Here is a 25,092-nt window from a genome sequence, read left to right as displayed (position 1 = left end):
TGGCAGCAGACGGTTGCGTCACCAGGGGGCGGGATCTCGGCGGCTCCTCATGAGGCTCCTTCCCAATACGCCTGCGCAGTTTTGGAAAGTCGGCAAGACTATTCCGCTCTACCTTCATATCAGCTTCAGCCCTCCAGGAGTCTTGAACTTCATCTCCCACAATTCCTCAGGGCCGATAAACTGACTGGGATTCCTGGGAATTGTAGTCCAAAAACGACCTTTGCCCATGCTTGGTTGAGAAACTAATTTTGAAGACCCGGCGAAAATCGTCCTCGTTTTCTCATTGGCTGTTTCCAAGGAGCGTTAGCCCTTTTCGGTGCGCTGCGGGCGGGAGCCGCGAAGCAAAAAAATAATAAAAAGGTTTGACATTGAGGTTGACGTCGGCGCCTCCGTGTGTCGAAAAAGCAACCGGGCGGGCGAATTCGGCGATGGCGACGTACGCGAGTGAGCTGGAAGTGGCCAAGAAAAACCTGAGCGAGGCTTTGGGCGAGAACGTAAAGCAGTGAGTGACAAGGGTTGGCTTGCCTTGGCTCCTCTCCTTCCTTGCGAGGGGCCTGGTTAGGCCTCGGCCTAGGTTTAGGCCTGCATCGGCCTTCTTTTCAAACCCCAACCAAGGCTCTGATCATTCATCTCCATCGTTTCCTACATTGCATTATATGACAGTGTAGATGCAGCCTATGGTACATTAGCTACACTAGGAAAATTCGAGTTTGGAAAACCTTTAACCTCTAGGTTGCTGTGAGTTTTCCGGGCTGTATGGCCATGCTCCAGAAGTATTCTCTCCTGACGTTTCGCCCACATCTACGACAGGCATCCTCAGAGGTTGTGAGGTCTGTTGAAAACTAGGCAAGTGAGGTTTATATATCCGTGGAATGTCCAGGGTGGGAGAAAGAACTCCTGTCAGTTTGAGGCAGGCGTGAATGTAGCAGTTGGCCAGCTTGATTAGCATGGAATAGCTTTGCAGCTTCAGGGTCTAGGATAAAAAGGTGGCCTTTGAAAGACAGAGTCCGTTAATTGACAGCACTTTCTTTATATCTGGCACAGATATTGGGCTAATTTGAAACTGTGGTTTAAACAGAAGATCAGCAAAGAAGAATTTGACTTGGAAGCTCGGAGACTCCTCACACAAGACAATGGTAAGGAAATTGTCTCTTATGACCTCATCACACAGAGAGGGGAAAACATGGGTGACTGTCCCTTTAAAAGTAGAAAATCACCCCTCCTATATCAAAACAGCAGTCTGCCTCCCCATCACACTCACGTGAAAACTTAAGAGCTTGCAATACATTCATCTTAAAGTCAATATTACTTTTTTGTTTTTAATCAGGAGAAACAACAATATCCGAAAACCAAGATATCTCTCGCCCTGCCCAAAGCCTCTTACATTAACCTGACACCAGGTTAAAAACACTTCTTTCCATGGGATAAAATTGTTCTGCCCCCAAACCCCATAGGATACAAGAGACTGCGACCCAGGTTATTTATTTATTTACCATTATTTATACCTTGTTTTTCTCAACCCCAAAGGGGACTCAAGGCGGCTTTACACATAGGCCACTATTTGATGCCTTAAAACAATGTACAATTAAAATAAATATTTGAAAATAGAATTTAAAACACATTTAAACGTTTAAAAACATTACCTTCACTATTCACAATTGTAATCTGGTTAAAAGTGTTGCTTTCCATGAGATCCTATTGATCTGCATCAAAGCCCATAGAGACTGCTGTTGGTTGGGCAATGAAATAAGTTGGGAAACTTTTGATGGTTCCCATCCCATCTATTTTTCATTTGTAAACATGGGAGCAAAGTGTGATAAGAGGTAGAAGCTCTGAACATGATTGCTGGCCCGTGTTCAGAGTTCCCTCCTTTCAGGACATTTCTGCTTCTTTTCAACCCTGCAACATGTGATGAGTTCTGTACCTCTCCATGCTAGAAAAGAGCATGAGGTGTCTTACCAGGGGGAAATTTCTCAGTGTGATGAGGTAGTTTGCTGGAATTCCCTCCTTTCAGGACACTTCTGCCTCTTTTCAACCATGGCGGGCTATGTATGACATCCAGAATTAGTGTAATTCATGTGATGAGCTCCGTGCCTCTTCATGCTAGAAAAGAGGCTGAAGTGTCCTACGATGGGGAAATTTCTCAATGTGATAAGTTGGTCAATAATTCTGTCTGCTTTAGTATTCACATTAGAATGAGGTATATGGAATTGGGGTAGCTGCATTGCTGTGCAATAACACTGTGTAACATGATTTTTGTTCCTGGGTTATAAATGTCATTTCCTAATTGGTTTTATTATAAAAACATGGGGAAAGTGTATTAAACTGCAAAAGCTTTGTCTTTGCAGGACATCCTGCAGCACATTTTGCTATAGTTTTCAATGAATATCTCAGAGAGTCTTAACCAATTCAACATAGTTTGTGGCAGCCACAAAAATGAAATTTCTGGTGTATAACAATTACTTTCCAAGTAAGTATTGCAGAATTAAACAGGAAATTACACCTTCAAACCAGGAACAGGAATTTTTTCAAGTTTTGTTACATAATGTAAGCAGCAGCTCAGTCGCTTTTATCCAGCAATGACCTATAAGTGCGCCAGAGATGGGTAAGAAGCCATAAGATAATAAAACTCACGTGATTAAGTGAGACCTTTTTATCCAATCATTTGATTCTGGAGAGTCCATCCGACATTGTTCATAGGCTACATTGACCTTTTTAGAAGAGAGGGGCTGATACGCTTAAGATGTACCGAATAGCTAGTTCTTTACTGGCACAGACATGCTCATTATTTCTAGTTTGATCAAAGGGTATTCAGATTTATGATTCTAAGGCAGGCGCCTTGTAAAACTGCTTGCACTCGTCTTTATGTGAGCTATGTATGTTTTATTTCGGCAGTCCACTCTCACAATGACTTCCTGTTGGCTATTCTCACACGATGCCAAATCCTGGTTTCTGCACCTGGTAAGTCAGCTATTTAAAAAAAACCAAATGTATCTGGAGTATAGGTGAATAGGCATGATATGTTTACACTGGGGCTAATTCAAAAGCAAATTACATGCTGTTTTACGTTTTTGTTAGAGGCATATTGAATTGCACTTTAGAAATGGAGTCAGAGCCAAGGATAGAATGAATTCTGAAAAGCATTGTACAGCTTTCTCCATCACAGCATCTCTATGATCAATATTGTTGTGATAGTTATGTTTTCACCAGTCAAGTATTATTGAAAGGGGCAGGACCTATGGGGAGGGAAACAGTGGTAACTCCAATAATTGGCTTTACTTGTAGCCCACATGGTCAGGCAGGACCATGTTTGCCTGAGGAACACTTGCTTCCAGGAGGGCAGTTTGTCCACACTTGCTAGGGTTTTCATTTTGTTTCTTAAGAGTGAAAGTAGGCCTTGCTCTGTAATAATCAGATTGTTCAACTTTTCTGTGAAAACTGGCCCTGGAGGCTTTGGCTCCTCCTGGTGTTGTGTCTAGTTGACTTCATGGTAGTGTCATCAGTTATGACATCTATTTGACTGTCAATTTCACATTGCCTGAAAATGCATAGCTGTTTTGCAACAACAACACATTTTATTTGTGACCTGCCTCTTGCGCCACCAGGAGCTTCCTTTTGGCAGGTCATTCCACAGTCTTTGGGTAAACCCTTGTGCTGGCAGGACTGCTGACTGACAGGTAGGCGGTTTGAATCCAAGGAGAGCGGGTGTGCTCCCTCGGTCAGCTCCAGCTCCCATGCAGGGACATGATAGAAGCCTCCCACAAGGATGGTAAAAATCAAACATCCAGGTGTCCCCTGGGCAATGTCCTTGCAGATATGGATCACAGTTGCCAGTTGTATTCTGGCATACTGGAATTCCCTCCCCCCACCCAAGATTTCCATTGCTAAGTGACATTACAGACCTTTTTTTATTTAAGGAGGCATTCTGATTTTAGTATGCTGAGGCAGACATACCTTTTAATGAGGGGTTTCTATTTTATTATACTTAAAAGTTTGTAATACATTATAAAAGTTTTTCAAGCACATTTTTTTTAAAAAAGAAGTTTTGTTTAACTAGAAATTAACTTTTAGAATACAGTTTTTCGTCACTACTTCGCAGTTCGCTTTTTGCAGATTTGCTGTTTCTCGGTTTTTCAATAAACTCTAAAAGAATATTATAAATCATAAAAAATTACAATTTACAGCCTAAGGAAGGGAGGAAGGAGAGGCCGAAGTGAGAGAAAAGAAGGGTGGGAGGAATTGTGCCAATAAGAGCCTCACAAACCTGAGAAAGGAGAGGTGTAGTAGTAATGGGAGATTTTAACTATCCTGATATTTGTTGGAAGTAAAACTTGGCCAAGAATATCAGGTCCAACAAATGCCTCACTTTCCTTGCAGACAGTTTCATGGTTCAAAAGGTGACAGAGGCAACAAGGAGATCAGCTTTTTTAGATCTGATCCTAACCAACAGTGGCGACCTGTTAAGTGAGGTGGATGTAGTGGGCTCCTTAGGTGGAAGTGACCATGTTATATTAGAGTTTTTTATACTGTACAGCAGAAAGTGGAAGTCAAGCATAGTCAGACATGCACTCTAGAATTAAAGGAAGCTGACTTAGTGAACTTAAAGAAAAACTGAGTGTGAGCTCATGTTCAGGAATACTAAAAGGGATAGGAGTGTATGATGGATGGGACTATCCCTGCTGTAGGAAACCTAATCTTGCCATTTGGGCTTCTTGTAAAATGTCCACACAAAAAAAGGCTTATGAGTCCTCTTGGATAGCTTTTTACCATTGATGTAGCAAGAAGGTGTTTCCATCTCACATGATATCTACTTCTACTTTCTAACCTTCCTATAGGCGGGTCTTCAAAAAGCCTTCAATCCCAGCACCTTCTGAAGACAAGCCTTCATAATTTCTTTGGTTTTTCAAAGGACAGAGAGGGTTCCACTTCCCTCACATGTTCATGTCCATCAATTCCTCAGGGGCGTCAAATGCCTTAAGCCTCCCTATCTGTAGGTTTCCTACTTGGGACCTCCATAAGGTCATCAAGGCTCTCATCCAACCTGCAACATTTCTCTTCCTAGTTGCTATTACATCAGCCAAAATGGTATTAGAATTAGAGGGACTCTCAGCCAGATCAGGACACTGTGTTTTTAATAGGACTCTTCTGTTTCTGTATTTTTTTTTGTATGTTACACCATTCTTTTCTCTGTTATCTCACCCTTTCCCTAGAATTGAAGTATACTGTCTAAGTGACTTGGGATAAGAATTTGTGATTTGGTCATGCTGTTCTGTAAAGTAGCATGTACCGTGATAGTTCTAGAACAAAACAAAAAAACCAAGCTACAGTTGAAGACATTGTTCATATGTAACTCTTACAATTTATTTCAGTAGTGTTATGTTTCTATAAAGTTTATCTTTTCAGCCATGGAGTCAAGGAACTTACAAAACTCCTCTGGAATTTTCCAAAGTAACCTGCAGTCTCTTGTCAGTCCTTTTTGATAGCTTGCCTGTGCATAGAGAGTTGCTTTCGCCAATTCTCTATGATAAAAAAGTTTCATGATAAAGCTTGTTCATGGTCATTTTGGATTTTTTTTGCCACATCTCTAAAAATAGTAAATATGGAGAACTGTGAAAATTAAAATCTTATCAAGCACTTACTCCCTTTTGCTCAGACTGACAATGAGAAGTGTGTTGTTCTCCCTTGTTTCTGATTATTTTCCCTTTTTGATACTGAGTTAAAATACCATGCTGCTGTTTGTCAAGTCATGGGAAAACACTGATGGGAGAAATAGGTAAATTAAATGCCAAAAAACAACAACGTTAAGGAACTAGATAAGAACAAATTAGAATTCAAGAAGTACAGAATCTAGATAAGCAAACAAGGAGTAATGAAGTCGTAAACAGCCAAGTAGGCAGAGGTGACCATATAAATAGACAAAAGGATAAACGGAAACAGACAGTAAATTGTAGCACAATGCAAACACATAATAAAAAACCTATATAGTTCAGGAGTTGTATGGGTTGTGGTAAATTGCTAAAGGCTGTGAACCTACAATATGCTTATTTGGTAGTAAGCTCTCTTAAACAGAGTGCTGTTTATTTCCAGCTAAATATTTATAGGATCAGGCTGCAAGTTTTCTCCAGTATTGTTTGTCATGATCTTTAGTCTGTAATTTCAGTCATGAATCCTAGAGATTTATATTCTTTTTTTCTATTACCATGATACCATTCTTTCATTTTAACTAAACAAAGCTCAGATTGGCAGTACAAGTTTTTTTCTCTGTGATTTGGGTTTCTAGCACTAATCTACACAGTTATTTCCTTTTAATTAAGTCAAAATGTGATATGGACATTGAATGGCCTACTGCTCATAGCAGATCAGAAGGTGCATCTTTATCTTCCATTTAACTTGTTGTTTAGCAGTGGCTAATAATTTTTATTTCCCTTATGGGTAAGTTGATCAGTTCAAAAGTGAAATAGTTTTCCTGATCTGATTTGAAAATATTGTTGATTCCTTATAGAACTGGAATCTTTTTCTTATCCTTGCATTCCTCTTGAGCAATGGACTCATCATCTCAGCTGGTTTACATAATAGGCACTGATCATTTAATGCAATTTTAAGCTGGTATTGAAGAAAGTGGTTTCATTGTGCAGATGATTACATAGGAAATTCTGAAACAAGTTTGAGGCTCGGATGGTAATTACACAAAGCTCTGATGCGCATTAAGAGCTTTTTATGTATGCTTTAGTGGGAGTTTGTTGTCTGTCTTCCACATTTTGAAACTAGCTTCAAACTACATTAAATGGTCAGTGTAGATGGGACCATAGACTTGGTTGTTTCATTGCATATTGAGGCTAACAAGCCTGATGGGATGTTTTGACGCAAGCCACAAGCTTGTCTCAGACCTATTTTTTCCTGTCTCAAGTATACAGAAATCTCAGATTGGGTACATAGTAAAACATAAAAAGCAGTCAGAATTAGAAGTCAGGGTTGCATAGTTTTCAGAACTTTTACTTGCAAGTAAGGCCCATTGATTTGAATTAAATGCTTAGGACTACATTAAAAATTAAATTCTACTTCTTTGTTTGAATGTTCAGGGAATCAAAGTTGGGTCCTTACTCAATCTAGTATAATAGATTTGTCTGCTGACACAAATGGTTCATATCCAGAAGATCTTCAAGCAATGAATTAGGAATGTAGTAAGCAATCAGATCATTAATTATTTTCCTAGAACCTGCAAGAGAAGAAGAGAATTTCATTTTGTTCCTTTGACCAAAATGAGGAAGTGACGTGATTTACACATTGACAAGTATTTTTGCAAGCCAACATGTTGCCTTCTGCTATTGATCACCCTGCCTTCCAGTTGAAGCAGCTAAATGAACCAAACATTTACAGTATTGACTAAATGTCTCATTTAGCCTCTCCTGTTGCAAGCAGAAGCAACTGGAATACTCAGTAATCAATAGCAGAGGTAAGCCGGCTGGTTTGTGAAAATTTTTATTTATGATGAAAAATATAGTTTCTGCAGAACCATGGTTTAGTGTGATACCTGGTCATATCAAATTGTCAAAAGCTGTGGTTTTTCATTCTGTGTCTTGTTACAAGAAATATGGAAACAGATATAAACCAAAAGATTCCAGGATACTCTTGTGTCTGGTGCAACAGTTTGGGAATTTCACTATTCTTACAACTATATCATAGCTTATGGCATACTCTACCTATTTATCAAGTAAAAATCACTGAAACAACTTTCAGTGTCACTATTTTCTCTGTTCATAGCATTTTTACTATGTTTACTGTTGGCATTGTAGTAGAAACCCCAGGTGGTTGCACCTCTCCAAAGTTATCTCCCTCTTCTCCTCAATACAATTTCCAATCTGGTGCACTTCTTCAGGGCCATCCTACTCTCTACTATACGTTTCTAGGCCTCATTTTCAGCTTCAGAATGTCATTAGTAGAATGGTGACCAATTTTTGGAGCAAGCTCCCATAAGTAAAACAGTGTCCAAAATATGCAAATACATTATTGATTGTTTATCACATTTGCACACTCCTATGTGAATGCACATGCCCCTATACCTTGCAGGTTTTCTTGGTCTTCTGAACTGAAGAACGTGCAGCAGTATAGAACAGGAAAGGAAGGAGGGAACACCACAGCAAGAGTTATTTTCATCAAGATAGGTCACAGATTATACATACCTATACTCAATTGTGTTATCAGTGCCATCGATTGACCATTTGTGTTATGTAAAGTTATGTACTGCTGGTGCCAGGAAGAGCTTTTACTGTGGGAAGTGGCTCTGCTATTTATGAGAACATTCCAACCTTTCTAACGGGATACTTCTGGGCTACCTTTATTTATATTTTATATTCATAGTGAAATGCCTGACCTTTATTGGGTGCAGTCCTGTATGGCTCAGTGTACCATAGTATGCTGGGTCATATAAAATCTTAAAGCTCCCCATCCTCCAGCACACTCATTTCTTGTTTTGTGAAAAGCCGGCAGGGTAGCCAGAAGTATCTGGCTACATCCCCATAGCCAGGTGTGAAATGATTATAACAGGTCTGAGATGCTGATGCTGATGCTGATGCTCGGGTGCCAGAGCTAAGAGGGAGCCATGAAGACAGTTCCATCTTGTCTTTTTACATCAGCTGAGGCCCCTCCCACCATCTCCAACTGATGCTCGGGTGCCAGAGCTAAGAGGGAGCCATGAGGACAGTTCCATCTTGTCTTTTTACATCAGCTGAGGCCCCTCCCACCATCTCCAACTGACGCTCGGGTGCCAGAGCTAAGAGGGAGCCATGAAGACAGTTCCATCTTGTCTTTTTACATCAGCTGAGGCCCCTCCCACCATCTCCAACTGACGCTCGGGTGCCAGAGCTAAGAGGGAGCCATGAGGACAGTTCCATCTTGTCTTTTTACATCAGCTGAGGCCCCTCCCACCATCTCCAACTGATGCTCGGGTGCCAGAGCTAAGAGGGAGCCATGAAGACAGTTCCATCTTGTCTTTTTACATCAGCTGAGGCCCCTCCCACCATCTCCAACTGACGCTGGGGTGCCAGAGCTAAGAGGGAGCCATGAGGACAGTTCCATCTTGTCTTTTTACATCAGCTGAGGCCCCTCCCACCATCTCCAACTGACGCTCGGGTGCCAGAGCTAAGAGGGAGCCATGAGGACAGTTCCATCTTGTCTTTTTACATCAGCTGAGGCCCCTCCCACCATCTCCAACTGACGCTCGGGTGCCAGAGCTAAGAGGGAGCCATGAGGACAGTTCCATCTTGTCTTTTTACATCAGCTGAGGCCCCTCCCACCATCTCCAACTGACGCTCGGGTGCCAGAGCTAAGAGGGAGCCATGAAGACAGTTCCATCTTGTCTTTTTACATCAGCTAGAGGCCCCTATCCGCAATAACATGCTATGCTAGTTTTATATCTGGAGCAAAATGAAGAAGGCGGGGCCGGGAAGACATCTTCCACCATGTCTCCTGTATCAATTTAATGATATAATGATATATAATAATATTATACTATACTAATATTATAATACATTGTATATACATGTAATGTTAATAATATTATGATGTAATACAATGTAATAATAATTATAATTCACTATTATAATTGTATATTTATATTACATGCAATATTACTAATAATATTGCGATATAGTTGTATAATATAATATATTGTATGTATATATACTTGTAAACCGCCCTGAGTCCCCTTCGGGGTGAGAAGGGCGGTATATAAATGTCGCAAATAAATAAATAAATAAATGTCTTGAGAGTCCTAGTGGATCTCAGCATGGTTGCCACCATTTTGTACTGGGAGATGATTCTGCAACCCTGCCTGTTCCGCACAAAGCAGATAATCGGTGTGCTGGGGGGTTTGTCCGAAAGGGGTGGTTATGGGGAGAGGAATTGGCCCCTGTCTCTGCACACTTGCCCACTCCTTTACAGGGTGAAAATAAATAGTTGGCTCTTGCTGTGGACAGTTGATGCTGAAATTTCCTACTGAAATGGAAGCAGCTGAAAAGTACTTAAAACTGGGCAGTGATATGTACCATGTTTCCTCAAGTCTGATGCTCTCCTCTTTTGGCTAAATTAATTGCCAAAGCTGAGGTGTGCATTAAATGTGGTAGCACATTAGAATCACATACATATATCCACCTGTGTGAAAGGCCCAGAGGGATGCAGAGCTCCGGAAGCTGCATGTGGAGGCAGAGGGCTAAGAGGCTGTTCCTTGCAGTGACAGTGGCTTCAGGGCTCTATGGTGCCTGTAAAAGGAGGAGCATCTGGCTAGCAACTCAGTTGTTCCTGATGCTTAGTTGCAGAGGGGCTGTGGGGCTTTCAGGCCTCTCTGGCCAAAGGAGCAGTAAACCATGACCTCAACACATCCCTCTGGGCCAGGACTTGGCTGCACATCTTGCCTTATGGACAACCCTAGGGGTCTCTTGCCTACCCCCTCCCCAAAGTCAGTCTCACTTGGTTCCAGACTACCCTAGTCTCGAGTTCCTCAAAATCTCCCCCTCATGGGGAGCACAACGGGTAGCACAACAGGGGAAAGGAGAAGAAATAATTATATAATTTGTACATATGCTTTTTTGTAATGAAACAAATAGAAATGTAATTTTAAAAATCTATTAATAAAACCTCCCTCTCATGAGTGAGGGCTGGTGAACTTGTCATCCTCAGCTTGACAGAGGGGCATAGCAAATCTGTGACTTGCTGTTTAATTCTTTCCTGTTCTAGAGGGCGCTGGATCTCTGCCATGGTCAGGAGGGTCTGCCACAAAACCTGGGAAGCCCAAAGGAAAGAAAAAGTTTTCTTCTGTTCGACAGAAGTTTGATGTAAGTTATACTTTCTTATTTGTTTTGGAAATAGGGAATTGGCAAATTGAGCCTAGAGGCTGGGAGTCATCATACAAGACATGAAGAGCTACCAGCATAGATGTTCGCCCCATTTCCTGTTCCCTTCCCCTTTCCTTAACACTCTACACAGTTGGCCAAGTATTCCATCAACTATGTCTTTCCACCATTTTACTAGTGATAGTGCATTAACATTGGAGAGCAGGAAGAGTACACTCAAAGGATGCTGTCATTTGGTTAACAGTTTTTTAACTGTAGTGAAGGGGTGACATCAGAGATTGGACATGGTTGGTGGAGCTAGAGTTTGACTCTCATAGGACAGTGTCTGAACTAAAGTAACACAAATAAAGCTTAACTTAAAATCTCATCAATTGGTTACGTTACAAAACATTCCTCAGTACGGAGGCAGACGCCTGAAAACTTTATTTGGAACTAACAAAGCATTTTAACTAAAGGCTTAGAGGAAGAAATAGACAGTTCAAGAGTGACCCTGAAAACACCACAAGACAGAAAAGAAGACACAGATTCTAACTGAAATCTTAAACTTAAAAGAATGGGATTTTCTGCTGGAGACAGAAAAGGATGACATATGCCTAAAATGCAATGAGAAAAACCTACTGCCAATGGTACAGTGAAACTGGAGCTAAAATAACATGGAAGTCTTAACTGGCAGGTTTGAGGCAAAAGAGTGATATGTTTATATAATTGCAAAAAGAGGCCTTACCTAGGTTCTTTGGGAATTACAAGTGTCTGTAGGAGACTTACCACTGTGTAAAGGGCTGTTTAAAGTGAAGCTTATGGGTCAGCAAACATCCAAAGTCCTGCTAGCTTGCACTGACAGGAACAGAAGGTAGGGAAGGTGCTAAAGCTCAGGGCTGCCAAAAATGTGCTAGAAGCAGAGCTGGACAATGGGTCTAATCAACCTCCTGAGAGGGGACATTGATTATCTCCACCCCTACTTTGGCTTCCTCCTTTCTCCTCCCATCTCTGTGTCTCCATTGTGCTAATGCGCATCTCCCTGGGATATGTAGGGGGGCAGGAGAACCTTGCAAAGTAGTTTGACATCAGGTTTCGTGGTTAATGTAATAATTTTCCTGGCCTAAAACCAGTCCCAGACATTGCAATCTGATCACCTGTGCAGAGAAACCAGTTCCTTAAAATTGACTCCAAACTGGATTATGGTGTCAGTGTCAAAGCGCCCTTAGTCTTACATTGTTGTAGACTAGTAAACAAACCCTCCTGTTACATTTTATAGCACCGCTTCCAGCCACAGAATCCTTTGTCTGGGGCCCAGCAGTTTGTGGCCAAGGATCCCCAAGAAGATGATGATCTGAAACTCTGTTCACACACCATGATGCTCCCCAGCTGGGGCCAGCTGGAGGGAAGGATGATTGTTTCTGCTTATGAGCATGGCCTGGATAATGTTACCGAAGAAGCAGTGACACTTGTGGTCCATGCTGTGGAGGTGAGAGAACACAGAATGCCAACTGTAGTCCTAATTCCATTCTCTAGACAGAGAATCCAAGGGTTTTGTTTATGGTACACAGCTAGAAAACACACTTGGATTGGCTGACAGGAGCAAAACAGACTTCCATGTAACAATAGAAACAAAACATTCTCCATTAGTGTGTATTATATGAATTTAGTCATGCATGTTCTCTTTTCTTTCTGCAACTCTTGCACAAGAGCTGGTCCTTATTATTTCTTAACTCTTAATATTGCCTGAGAGGCAAAGTATAAGAAAACAAACCAAGTATGGTTTTAATGCAATATCTGATTTGTCTTATTAGAGTTGATGAAATTCACTGTTTATGATTTAAAAGAAACACTGGTTCTCTTGATTATACAGATAAATTTGAGGAAAATGTCATAGGCCTTGGCTTCCAAACTTTGGATCATTCTGGTCACCCTTCTCTGGACACGTTCCAGATTGTCAATATTCTTCTTGAATTGTGGTGCCCAAAACCAGACACAGTATTTAAGGCGAGGTCTGATTAAAGCAGAAGACAGTGGAACTCTTGATTCCTTTGATCTAGACACTGTGCTCCAAAATCACATTGACTTTTTTAAGCTGCCACATTGCATTGTTGACTCTACAAGACTCCTATTTCCTTTCCACATTTACTGTTTTCAAGCCAAGTATTTGTGCATTTCATTTTTCCTGCCTTAGCATAGTACCGTGCATTTCTTCTTGTTGAAGTTCATTTCATTAGTTTTGGCCCAGTTCTCTAATCTGTTCGAGCCATTTTGGATTCTGATGCTGTCCTCTACGGTATTAGCTATCCCTCGCAATTTGGTGTTACTGCAAATTGAATAAGCATGCCTTTTATTCCATCCTCCAAGCTATTGTTAAAGATGTTAAATAGCACTGAATCCAGGATACAACCTGCAGAACACCCCCCCCCCCCCGTCACATCTCTCCAGGATGAAGAAGAGCCATTAGAAGGTTTGTGTTTGATGTGCAGCAGCTACTAATGAGTGAGGATAGTGAGCAGAATTTTACTATTTTAAAAAGTAGCCTACAGGATTTGATTTCCATAAAGCCTTTGACAGGGACCCCAATAGTATTCTTGCTGATGAGCTTGTAAAATGAGGGCCAGAAACTGCTTTTTGCAATGGTGGATTTGTAATAGGCTGACAAACTTGAACCTAAAGAGGGTTCACCAATAATTTTTTTTCATCCAGGAAAAAAGTGTTCAACATGATTATAAATAACTTGGATGATAGAATACAGAACATATTTTCAAGTTTGTAAATGATTCCCAATTAGGAAATGTGGCTAATGCCCCAGAAGACAAGATAAGAATTTAAAACAGTGGTTCTCAACCCATGGGTCCCCAGGTGTTTTGGCCTTCAACTCCCAGAAATCCTAACAGCTGGTAAACTGGCTGGGGTTTCTGGGAGTTGTAGGCCAAAACAACTGGGGACCCACGGGTTGAGAACCACTGATTTAAAATGATCGTAAGAAATTGGAAAGCTGGGTCAAAAGTCAACAAAATGAACTTCAACTGAGAAAAAAGATAACGTACTCAATTTAGGCAGGAAAAAATGAAACGCATAAATGTAAAAGGGGTGACACTTCTCCTGGTCGTAGAAGAGCTCAGATTGAATGCGAGTCAACAGTGTAAGGCCAAAACAAATATATAATGGTGTATATTATTCAGATCAAGGAAACTAATAGTGTCATTCATCCTTAATCATATCTGACTTGGAATGCTGTGTCCCATACTGGTCACCACAATACTGCCATTGGATAGTGATGCAGCTGCTAAGGCACTGGAACATGTCCACCAGACATGGAGCTTTGAGAGCTCTGGCGTTTTAACAGAAACTACAATCCAATGTCATGCTTGGTAACGTTTTATTTTTAAAAGAATGCTCTTTTCAAGCAGTAAACAAGACTTTTATCTCTGCAGAAACATATTAAAGACATCCTTACATGTATAATATCAAGAAGAAAAGCCTACCGCCTGAGAGATGGTCACTTTAAATATGCCTTTGGAAGCAATGTCAATCCACAACCTTATCTGAAGAACAGTGTTGTCGCCTATAATAATTTAACAGAGTGGTAAGGAAATGCCTGCTAGTAATGCAGTGCAGCAAATATTTTCCGGATATAAGACATTTTTCAATAGAATTATTTTGCTGTAGAGAAAGTCTAGTAGTCAGGTGACTCTACTAAAATTCCCTTTTTGCTTGCTGCTGGCTTTTCCTGTTGAAATAGTAGTTGTCTAAGAATCTTGTATCTTATTTTCTTCTTACTTGAATGTTGATAATAATAAATTAGCATTTCAGCTATGGTTGCCATCCCAGTGGAAACCTTGTATCTCACAGGAAACCTGGCACAGTTTGCCCTACATTGCTATACAGTCAACTAAGGAATACAAATATCTGTTTCCTAAATACACATCCTGTTTTTCCTTTAAGTTGCTCAGAGTGGTATGCTTTGTTCTCACTTTATATTTCCACAACAATACAGCAGGCAGACAGAAACAGAGACTTCTGCAAGAACACCCTTGGAGTGTCATGGCTTTAAAAATCACTCTCCTCAGTTCAAGTCTTAGTCTAAATGCCTAAATCACACTAATTCTCTTAAGAAGCCCTGTGCCTGGGTCATTCCAAACTTTGGGAAATAGTTTGAACAATTGATTTTTTAAAAAGAAGCTTTGAATTAAAAGGCTCACTTCTAATATTCAGACAAATCTATGTTAGCACCAAGAAGCTGGCATCCTCGTGTCTTAAAAATGTATTGCTGATTCCTTCTCTTTCCCCACATTATATTTCTCTTTTTCTAGTCCGCCCACATACTTAGCTCCCCCGCCTGGTCACAATGTTGCTTCCCATCCACCTTCTGATGATGCTGAGCAGCAAGCAGCCCTCCTTCTTGCATGCTCTGGAGACATTTTGCCAGCAACTCTGCCACCTGTGAATATGTATGATCTCTTTGAAACTCTTCAGGTAATATTTCTATTGTACTCCTTAGTTTGGCTTGGAGCAGGACAATAGTACTTTTCTATGCAAAACTGCTTCTAAGGGTGCTCTTTGAGAGCTTATCTTGAATTGTCCTGGGAGAAGAAATACATTTCTTACAGTTGTAACTGCTCCAGGCAGAGAGCTCCTTTTTGTGATCCATGGATGTATCTCTCATTTTACAAAGACTTACCCAGATAATTGTCTGTGACTCTTGAGCTTTTTTTTGGCTTTTGCGGTGACAAGTTTCTAGTGTGCGTATTATGTGCCATGAAAGAAACAAAAGCAAATCTTGAAAAATTAAACAGTTTTTTTGTTCCTTAGAATGGTTAAAAATGCAGCATTTCCTTATCTTGTTTATTTATTTACTAGCTGTGCCCGGCCACGCGTTGCTGTGGCTTAGTCTGGTGGTGTTGGTCAGTCTACATTAGGTTGTATTTATGCTGTGACCTCCACCCTTCTTTATACTCACATTAGTAGTAGTATTTGAAGTATGTTACCTTCTTCAATTTTTGTGTTGATTGATAATTGCTTGAGATCCCTGTTGTCTTTGGTTTGTTGTTAATCGTGATGTCTGATTCTGCTGAGTGCGGTTTACATCTTATTGTGGTACAATAGTATTTTTTTTTGCCTGTGTAGGTGTTTATTATTGTTGTTGTAGTAGTGGTCATGAAGGCTGGATAAGTTAGATGCTACTGTATTGTTTTTTGGAGGCCCAGTGTAGCACTGACTGGCCTCTTAGCCTCAGTGCCTGGCTGCTTCTTGCCTGTGATGGTGTAGATTCTTATTGTTGTTGTTGTCATTGTTATTATTGTAATTGTTTTTTTGGAGGCCAAGTGTGAATGTAGGGATTGGGGAGGTGGATGAGCACTGAATGGCCTTTCTAGACTCAGTGCATGGCTGATTCTTGCCTGTGTAGGTGTTTATTATTAGTGGGTGAGTGGATGGATAGATGAATGGATGGATAGATAGAGTGGGTGCTCTCCTTGTTTCCTTTATTCCTATGCTGTTCCCTTTCTCTGCTCCGATCCTGAGCTCGCTGATAAGAACACACTGGTCAGAAAGGAGGGTAAATATAACCGGATCAATGGTCTTTCTCTCTCTTTTGCTCTTGGCCTTCCGGGCAGAGAGGGAGGGCTCTTGTCCTTGGCGTTCCTTCGCTTCCCTTCCCTTCCTCCTTCCTTCATTCTATCCGTCCCAGCCTTTCCTGCCTGCGGAGCCATGGAACTGGTCAATGGGTTGAATGGTGGGGAAAGGGAGAAGGAAGAGGCCTCTAATTGAAATGCATGGACTCCATGCCATGGGGTGCTGGAATTTGTAGTTTGCATCCAGTCCAACCCCTTTCTTTCTTTTTGTCATGGAGGAAGAACCCACCCAAACCTCTCAGACAGATGGCCATCCGGTTTAGTTGTGTTGTTATAGTCACAATGTGTTGTTGTGAGTTTTTTGGGTCCAGATTGTGGTTTTGTGGTGTGGTTGTGTTGTTACAACCGGGAGGCAAGGCTTTTGCGTTGTGTTGTCAAATTTTGTATTTCTGGGGCGTTTAGTTGTGTGCCAAGTTTCGTATTTCTGGGGCGTTTAGTTGTGGTGTTATAGTCACGATGCATTGTTATGAGTTTTGTGGGCCTGGATTGTGTTTTGTGGTGTGATTGTGTTGTTACAACCGGGAGGCAAGGCTTTTGCGTTGTTTTGCCAGGTTTCGCATTTCTGGGGCGTTTAGTTGTGTTGTTATAGTCATGATGCGTTGTTGTGAATTTTGTGGGTCTGGATTGTGGTTTTGTGGTGTGATTGTGTTGTTACAACCGGGAGGCAAGGCTTTTGCGTTGTTTTGTCAAATTTTGTATTTCTGGGGCGTTTAGTTGTGTTGCTATAGTCACGATGCGTTGTTGTGAGTTTTGTGGGTCCGGATTGTGGTTTTGTGATGTGGTTGTGTTGTTACAACCAGGAGGCAAGGCTTTTGTGTTGTGTTGTCAAGTTTTGTATTTCTGGGGCGTTTAGTTGTGTGCCAGGTTTTGTATTTCTGGGGCGTTTAGTTGTGTTGTTATAGTCATGATGCATTGTTGTGAGTTTTATGGGTCCAGATTGTGGTTTTGTGGTGTGGTTGTGTTGTTACAACCGAGAGGCAAGGCTTTTGCATTGTGTTGCCAAGTTTCGTATTTCTGGGATGTTTAGTTTTGTTGTTATAGTCACTGCGCTCGCAACTTTATCCTTTTATATATATAGATTTATCATGTCAGAAGCGAATTGAGGATACAGTTATAATTTATTTAAAAACACAAAGTTAAAAATTTGGCATTATACTAGATTTCCTTTGACCAGAAGCTGGCCACTTGGAGTGCCTCTGGTGTCACTGTGAGAAAGTCCTCCATTGTGCATGTGGCAGGGCTCAAGTTGCATTGTAGTAAGTCATCTGTGGTTTGTTCTCATAGACGCAGACACATGTTGTGGATTCCACTTTGTAGCCCTATTTCCTAAGATTAGCTCTGCATTTCATGGTGCCAGAGCGCAGTCTGTTCAGCTTCTTCCAAGTCACGAAGTCTTCTGTGTGCCCAGGGGCGAGGTTCTCATCTAGTATCAGCCATAGATTGAGGTTCCAGGTTTTAGCCTGCCACTTTTGGACTCTCGCTTGCTGAGGTGTTCCTGCGAGTATCCATGTGGATCTTAGGAAGATGTTTTTTGATGTAAGGCATTGACATGCTGGCTGATATCCAAAGAGAGGTTGGGCCGGAGATGTCAATGCCCTGGTCCTTTCATTACAAGCTGCTATTTCTCGACGGATGTCAGGTGGTGCAATACTAGCAAGACAGTGGTGTAGAGCGTAGACATCCTGTGATAATGTGGCATGTCTCATTACGGGCCAAATCCACTGTTTTAACGTGGTGAGATGTATTCCACTGGGCATGCATGTCCTGCTCACTTCAAAGGATCAGTCTGAACGCAGATTAGAGATAACTGCTCTCAAATCCAATCTTTATTGAAGAACACATGACTTTGGAAAAGTCAGGAATGACTCAATGTTTACATACAACTATTTTTATAACTTTTGATGCTACGTAACACCACACGTAAATATCATCATCAAGCCCCACCTCCAATATCACATTACTACCATTTTCACACACTAAACCAATTATGTTTGTTTATACTTTCGGCCCCAAGTTCCCAGGCGTATTCTATCTTCTTCTGCCAGGTGCTTCTGGGATTGTTTATGTTATGACTCCCAGTTACAGAGCTGAATTACCAAAGCCCTGTAACTGGGTTCCATGACATGGTGCCCTCCTTTTCTTCGTCCTCCTCTTCAGTTCTTCCTTCATCACAAACCTGAAACAAAACAATAATTCTATGTGTCCATTTTGTCCAAAGTACCCATATATTTTTTCAGTAAGCTACGATGGAATACAGGGTGTATTTTCCCCAAACTTCTTGGCAATGCCAACTGGAAAGTCACTTCGTTGATAACACCCTGTATTCTAAATGGTCCAATATATTTAGGGCCCAATTTTTTCGAAGGTAGCCCCAGTTTGATGTTTTGGGTACTTAACCACACTAAATCTCCTTTCTCCAATTTATCACCTTCCACTCTCTTTTTATCTGCGAACGCTTTATACTTTTTATGTGCTTCCTTCAATGATGCAGTCACTTGACTCCAGCATTCCACCATTTGTGTTTTCCATTTCCCCGCCTCTGTTCCCTCATCCTCTGTCCATCTTGGCATCCGGGGTAGAGGCTGTATTTCATACCCGTAAACTACTTCAAAGGGGGTTTTATTTGTTGCTGAATGTATAGTCGAATTAAAAGCTAGTTCTGCAAAAGCCAACCACCGAGACCAGTCATTTTGTCTCATGTTAGAGTACATTCGAAGGAACTGCCCAAGTGTCTGCTGAGTACGTTCTACCGCCCCATTTGTCATGGGGTGAAAAGCAGAACTTAAACTCCTTTCTGCTCCTAGTATTTCCAGGAATTTTTCCCAAAATTTTGCTGTGAATTGTACTCCTCTGTCACTGATTACTCTACTGGGACATCCATGCAGTTTGTAAATGTGGTTTATGTACAATTCAGCTAGTTTCTCGGCTGATGGTAGTTTCGTCAGTGCTATAAAGTGGGCCTGTTTAGAAAACAGGTCCAATACTGTCCAAATATAACGATGTCCTTTGCTAACCGGTAGTTCCCCCACAAAGTCCATAGCTACACATTCCCAAGGTCTGGTAGGTTCTGCTACTGTTTGTAATAATCCCATTGGCTTCCCTCCTCTCGATTTATTTCTGGCACAATCATCACATTGAACAACATGATTTTTTATGTCCTTCCTCATCCCTGGCCACCAGCAATGTTTTGCTATTGCTTTGGTTGTTTTTGTAATCCCTGTATGACCAGCGCTCTGGTTATTGTGAAAACGATGCAAAATCTTGATCCTTAATGTTGCTGGGATATACAGTTTCTTGTTCACAAACCAAAATCCCCCCTTCTGCTCCCCCTGTTCTGCATTGGACGCGATCCATTGGTCTCCTTCATAAGACTGTTTCAGCTCGTTTCCCCAATTATCTTTTCCGTCGAGTTCAACCATAGCAGTGTTCTCCTTTTGGGTTTGTGCTCTTGTCCTGACAGCTAAGCCCCATTGTTTATCAGAGAATATTGTTCCCTCTTTTGCTGTGGGTATTCCTTCGTGTTGAGGCATGCGTGAAAGAGCATCTGCCAAGACATTCTGCTTCCCTTGAAAAAACTTTAATTGGAAATCGAACCTGCTGAAGTATTGTGCCCATCTAATCTGTTTGGGGGACAATTTCCGAGGGGACTTTAAATACTGGAGGTTCTTATGGTCAGACCAAATTTCAAATGGGATTCCGCTTCCTTCGAGAAAGTGTCGCCAGCATTCTAAGGCTTTTAATATGGCTAGTGCCTCTTTTTCCCATATCGGCCAACACTTTTCAGTTTCGCTGAACTTCCGGGACAAATATCCACAGGGCTTTAAGTTCCCATTTTGATCCTTTTGCAATAGTACTGCCCCATACGCGCAGTCTGAGGCATCGCAATGGATTATGAAAGGGCTCCTGATATCGGGGTGTTTTAGAATGGGTCCTTCTGTGAAGCATTCTTTTAGGGTTTCAAATGCCTTTTGGCATTCTGGCGTCCAACTTAGTTTGGCGCCAGGAGCTTTTACTTTTGCTGTCTCTCCTTTCCCTTTTGTTTTTAAAAGTTCAGTAAGGGGTGCGGTTATTTGCGCGAAGCCTTTTATGAAGGATCTATAAAAATTTGCAAACCCCAGAAACGATTGCAATTGCCTCCTTGTTTGAGGCACTCCCCATTCTTTTACATCTGATACTTTAGCTGGATCCATAGCTAACCCTTCTGGAGATATCCGATACCCCAGAAAGTCAATTTGAGTTTTATTAAATTCACATTTGGACAGTTTTGCGTATAGCTTTGCTTCCCTTAGTCTCTGCAAAACTTCCCGGACCAATTTCACGTGCTTTTCCTTATCTTCAGTCACAATCAAGATATCATCAAGAAATATGAATACCCCTCTGTACAACAATGGGTGTAGTATTTCATTTATAAGCTGCATAAAGCAACCCCCTCCATTTTTTAAACCGAAAGGCAAAATTTCATATTCAAAATGGCCGAATGCACAGGAAAATGCAGTTTTCCAAGTATCCTCCGGTTTTATTCTCAATTTATGGTACGCTTCAATTAAATCAAGTTTAGTAAATATGCTCCCTTTCTTCAATACGGTAATTAAATCCTTTACTAAGGGCATAGGGTATTTATTGTCCTTAGTAATTGCGTTTAAATTTCGATAATCAATGCACAATCGTAGGGAGTTGTCTTTCTTTCTCCTAAATAACACTGGGGCTCCGAGAGGAGAGTTGGATGGCTTAATGAAGCCTCGCGCCAGGTTTTTATCAATATATTTCCTCAATTCCTCCTTCTCCTGCACGGACATGGGATACACTTTTGGTTTTGGTAAGTCTGCTCCTGGGGTTATTTCAATTTCTACTTCTATATTCCTTTTGGGAGGCAATTTACTGGCCTCTTTCTGATTGAAAACATCCACAAAGTCTCTGTATTCAGGTGGCAATAGCTGTGGGTTTATCTCACCTGCTTCATCTTCCTCGTCCTCCTCTTCTGCAATTTTGCTTATCTCCCATTGCGTCTGCTGTTCTTTGAATGCTAAGCTCTTTCCTCTCCAATCTACTTCAGGATTTGCCTGTTCGAGCCATGGTATCCCTAATATTACGTGGTATGTGGCAATAGGGGCTATTACAAAAGATATTCTTCCTTCCCATTTGCCTATTTTACATGGGACCTCCCGTATTTCCTTTGTAGATACTTCCCCAGCAGCGACTGATCCATCTAGCTGCGAAAATGCAATTGGGGAGTCAAGCGCCATCTGCTGGCATTTCAGCGCTCCTGCTAATTCCGGAGTTATAATATTTCTAGAACAACCACAATCCACAAATGCCTTGCAGGTGGCCTGATTCTCTAGTCCCGAGAGGCAGATTGGCACTACTATCATGCGTTTGTCCCGACTCACCAATTTTTCTGAAGATTCTGGGGCCTGCACCTCCTCTTCCGCGCGCCTCCCGGTTGCTGGCTTGGGCTTTGGGGGTTTTGGCGGCTCCCCCTTCCGTGCCCAGCATTCTGCTGCTCGATGGCCCGTCTTCCCACATACAAAGCATCCCGGTTTAGGTTTGTTGTCGTCTCCTCTGGAGGGAATCCCCGGCCTCCCTCCGGGTCTTTCCTGCTTCCTCGTTTCTCCTCGACCTCTCGCCACCGGTCTTTGCTGGCCGCCGCTGCTTCTGAAGCGCTTTATTTGGGTCAGGGTTGATTCGACGCGCCCCGCTAGTTGAATCCATCCCTGGAGCGTTTCGGGGTCATCTCTGTGCGCTGCCCAGCTGAAAATCTCGGGGCGTAGTCCCTCTTTGAATAACTCCACTTTGGTCACTTCAGACCACTCTGGTACCCTTTCCGCGAGGTGGAGGAATTCCTCTGCGTACTCGGGCACTGTTCTGTCCCTCTGCTTTATTCCTTTCAGCTGGTCTCGAGCCCTCAATTGTTCTAGCCGGTCTCTGAACCGGTTTTCCAGTGCGGCGAGGAAGCGGGGTACTGACCTCAGACATGGGTCGTGTCTGGCATGGAGTTGTACGTACCAGCTGGCTGCTCCTCGCTTTAGTGTGTTGCCGATGGCTCGAACCCTGCTTGCTTCGGAGGGGAATGTGTGTGCATTGTCTTCCATGTATCCTCTGATGCTAATTAGAAAAAAGTTCAGTTCATCTGATTCCCCTCCGTATTCCAGTTTGAGATCTTCCCTTCTCGGCATCCATTCTGCGGCCCGTTGATGCTGTCTGGGAGGCATGGGGAAGGGTTGCATCAGGTTTCCTCGGGTGGCTCCTTGGAACACGCCGCGCCCCACTCCGGTGGTCATTCTGCGCGGCTCCCGAAAGTCTGCCGCCGCTGTCGGCCCTTCCGCCCATCCGCATACTGGCCTCGCTGTAGCTCCCTCATCACGCCTTTCCTCGTCGTACGGCACATCCTCCTCCTCTTCCTGGATCCCCTGCTCCTCTCCGCCTCCGTCTGCAAATCCACTGGACCCGATCCCTGGCCCCAGTGGCCTTTCCACCCCGACGCCCATCCGGGGGGTTGGGAGCTCTGTTGGAGATGGCGGCCTCAGAGTTCCCAGAGCTCGCTGGCGCTCCACTTCGCGCGCCATTCTGTCTCGGAACTGCAGTTCCTGCCAGTATTCCTCGTCCCCCTCGTCCCTTGTCGCCACGGGACTCTGCGTTGACGCTCGCTGGCCCCTCTGGCTCCAATCTCCTTCTTTACTTGGCTCTCTCTCGGCGCCATATTGGATGGGTTCCCTTTGGAGATTCTCTTCCAATAGTGGCACCAACCTCCCCACGGTTTCCGACAGCCTGGATAAATTTGTTTCCAGGATGGATAACCGCAGGGCCACGGTCTCCGGCATGCTTCCTCCAGATCCCCAGCTGGTTTCTGCCGCCGCCGGAACGCCTCTTCCCCCTCTGGGAATCCTCTGAGTCACACCGTCCGGCTTGGGGTACCCCGTAGAGGAAGCTATGGCTTGCAATGTCTCTTCCGCCAACGGCCGATCTCCCAGCGGAGGCCCCTTTGCTCCGTCATGGCTTTGATCTCCTTCCCTGCTCATTATCACTTCACTGCAAATTTGCAGGAGGGTGAGAACTGGATTCCTGACTTAATTGTCCTGCTCACTTCAAAGGATCAGTCTGAACGCAGATTAGAGATAACTGCTCTCAAATCCAATCTTTATTGAAGAACACATGACTTTGGAAAAGTCAGGAATGACTCAATGTTTACATACAACTATTTTTATAACTTTTGATGCTACGTAACACCACACGTAAATATCATCATCAAGCCCCACCTCCAATATCACATTACTACCATTTTCACACACTAAACCAATTATGTTTGTTTATACTTTCGGCCCCAAGTTCCCAGGCGTATTCTATCTTCTTCTGCCAGGTGCTTCTGGGATTGTTTATGTTATGACTCCCAGTTACAGAGCTGAATTACCAAAGCCCTGTAACTGGGTTCCATGACACATGCATATTCAGACTTTCAGTATGCAACCAGCTTGTTTATCTATGGGAAACATAGTATTATCCCATATCAGATTTGGAAGTATCCATAACCACCAGTACCACATTGTGTCGTGCTTCATTTTGGTTGGCATATAATATAAGGTGATGCAGTATGATGATCACATGAATGTATGGAGATAATTAGCTCCAGTGGAAGAATATGGGTTCTTTAAGCTAACATTTCTTGATCTTTTTATCTTTTCATGTGTTTCCTGTAGATTCATCGAGAAGTGGTCCCTGCTCACACAGTCTATGCTCTCAATATTGAAAGAGTCATCTTGAAGCTCTGGCACCTGAACCACGAGGAGCAGCAGCAAGACAAAATCCATCGACAGCATTTGGCTGCGAAGGATGGACTGTTCACGTTTTGAGACAGTAGGCAGTTCTTGGCAACTATTTCTTGGACTTGCCACTTGGGCATTTGGACTTTGGCATCTCATTAGTGAGCCAATATTTCTAACTGAAAATGTGGACATCTTTCCTATGGAAATATGACTTATGAAACCAGAATGCATCTTGTTTGCTACTAGTAAACCATATAACATGGACATTGCCTTGACTTTGGTAAGGATCTTACTGTTTTGTGGACCCAAAGGCAACACCATTCATTCTGAAAATATTTTGTTCTATTTGAAAAGGAATAGACTACTTTAATGACTACAGACACAAGTTCTTACCAGGTGCCAAGTATTAGAATTGCAGTGTGAGTCACAGCCCTGGGCTGTACATGACTAAAGAGCTGTGCTCATTATTGTTTGCATTTGTTTTGTATAATATGAATTTATAGCAAATGGGAGAAATTCTAATCTGTGCAAATAAACATTGTCACAAGACAGTTTTCTTTTATGCGTCTTTCAATCACCCAAAATTTCAGGCTCGTCTTTTGTGCAAATTGTAAAACTATTAGTCTAGGAAAGGATGATCACCATCTCAATTATTTGAAACTTTCTGCTATTCACTGGTGGGAATTTTCTTTTTAAAAGAAGTTCAAAATCACAATAGCAATGGATCAACTCCCATTGGATTGCATGTAGGTGGGGCTACCAGGTATCCAGGGCAATGTGAATGGGGAAAAGAGCGCTGTAGTCAGGCCTATCTCCATGGCTGTATCTGTCAATGCATAAATGTGTGGAATTGCACTATCATAGGAATAAATT

General features: G+C 42.3%; 1 protein-coding gene across 1 annotated transcript; it reads left to right on the top strand.

The window, feature by feature from the left end:
* The first annotated feature begins 75 nt into the window (after positions 1-75).
* tada1 (transcriptional adaptor 1) lies at positions 76-24,770 on the top strand. Its single transcript, XM_003219855.4, has 8 exons — positions 76-502; positions 1,045-1,136; positions 2,896-2,961; positions 10,732-10,829; positions 12,103-12,312; positions 14,264-14,415; positions 15,143-15,305; positions 24,154-24,770. Exons 1-8 carry the CDS (start codon positions 429-431, stop codon positions 24,304-24,306), a joined length of 1,008 nt encoding a protein of 335 aa, XP_003219903.1. The 5' UTR covers positions 76-428; the 3' UTR covers positions 24,307-24,770.
* Positions 24,771-25,092: the final 322 nt, after the last annotated feature.

Source organism: Anolis carolinensis, chromosome 4, assembly GCF_035594765.1.
Source record: "Anolis carolinensis isolate JA03-04 chromosome 4, rAnoCar3.1.pri, whole genome shotgun sequence".
Lineage (NCBI taxonomy): Eukaryota > Metazoa > Chordata > Lepidosauria > Squamata > Dactyloidae > Anolis > Anolis carolinensis.
This window is presented reverse-complemented; position numbering and strand designations above follow the sequence as displayed.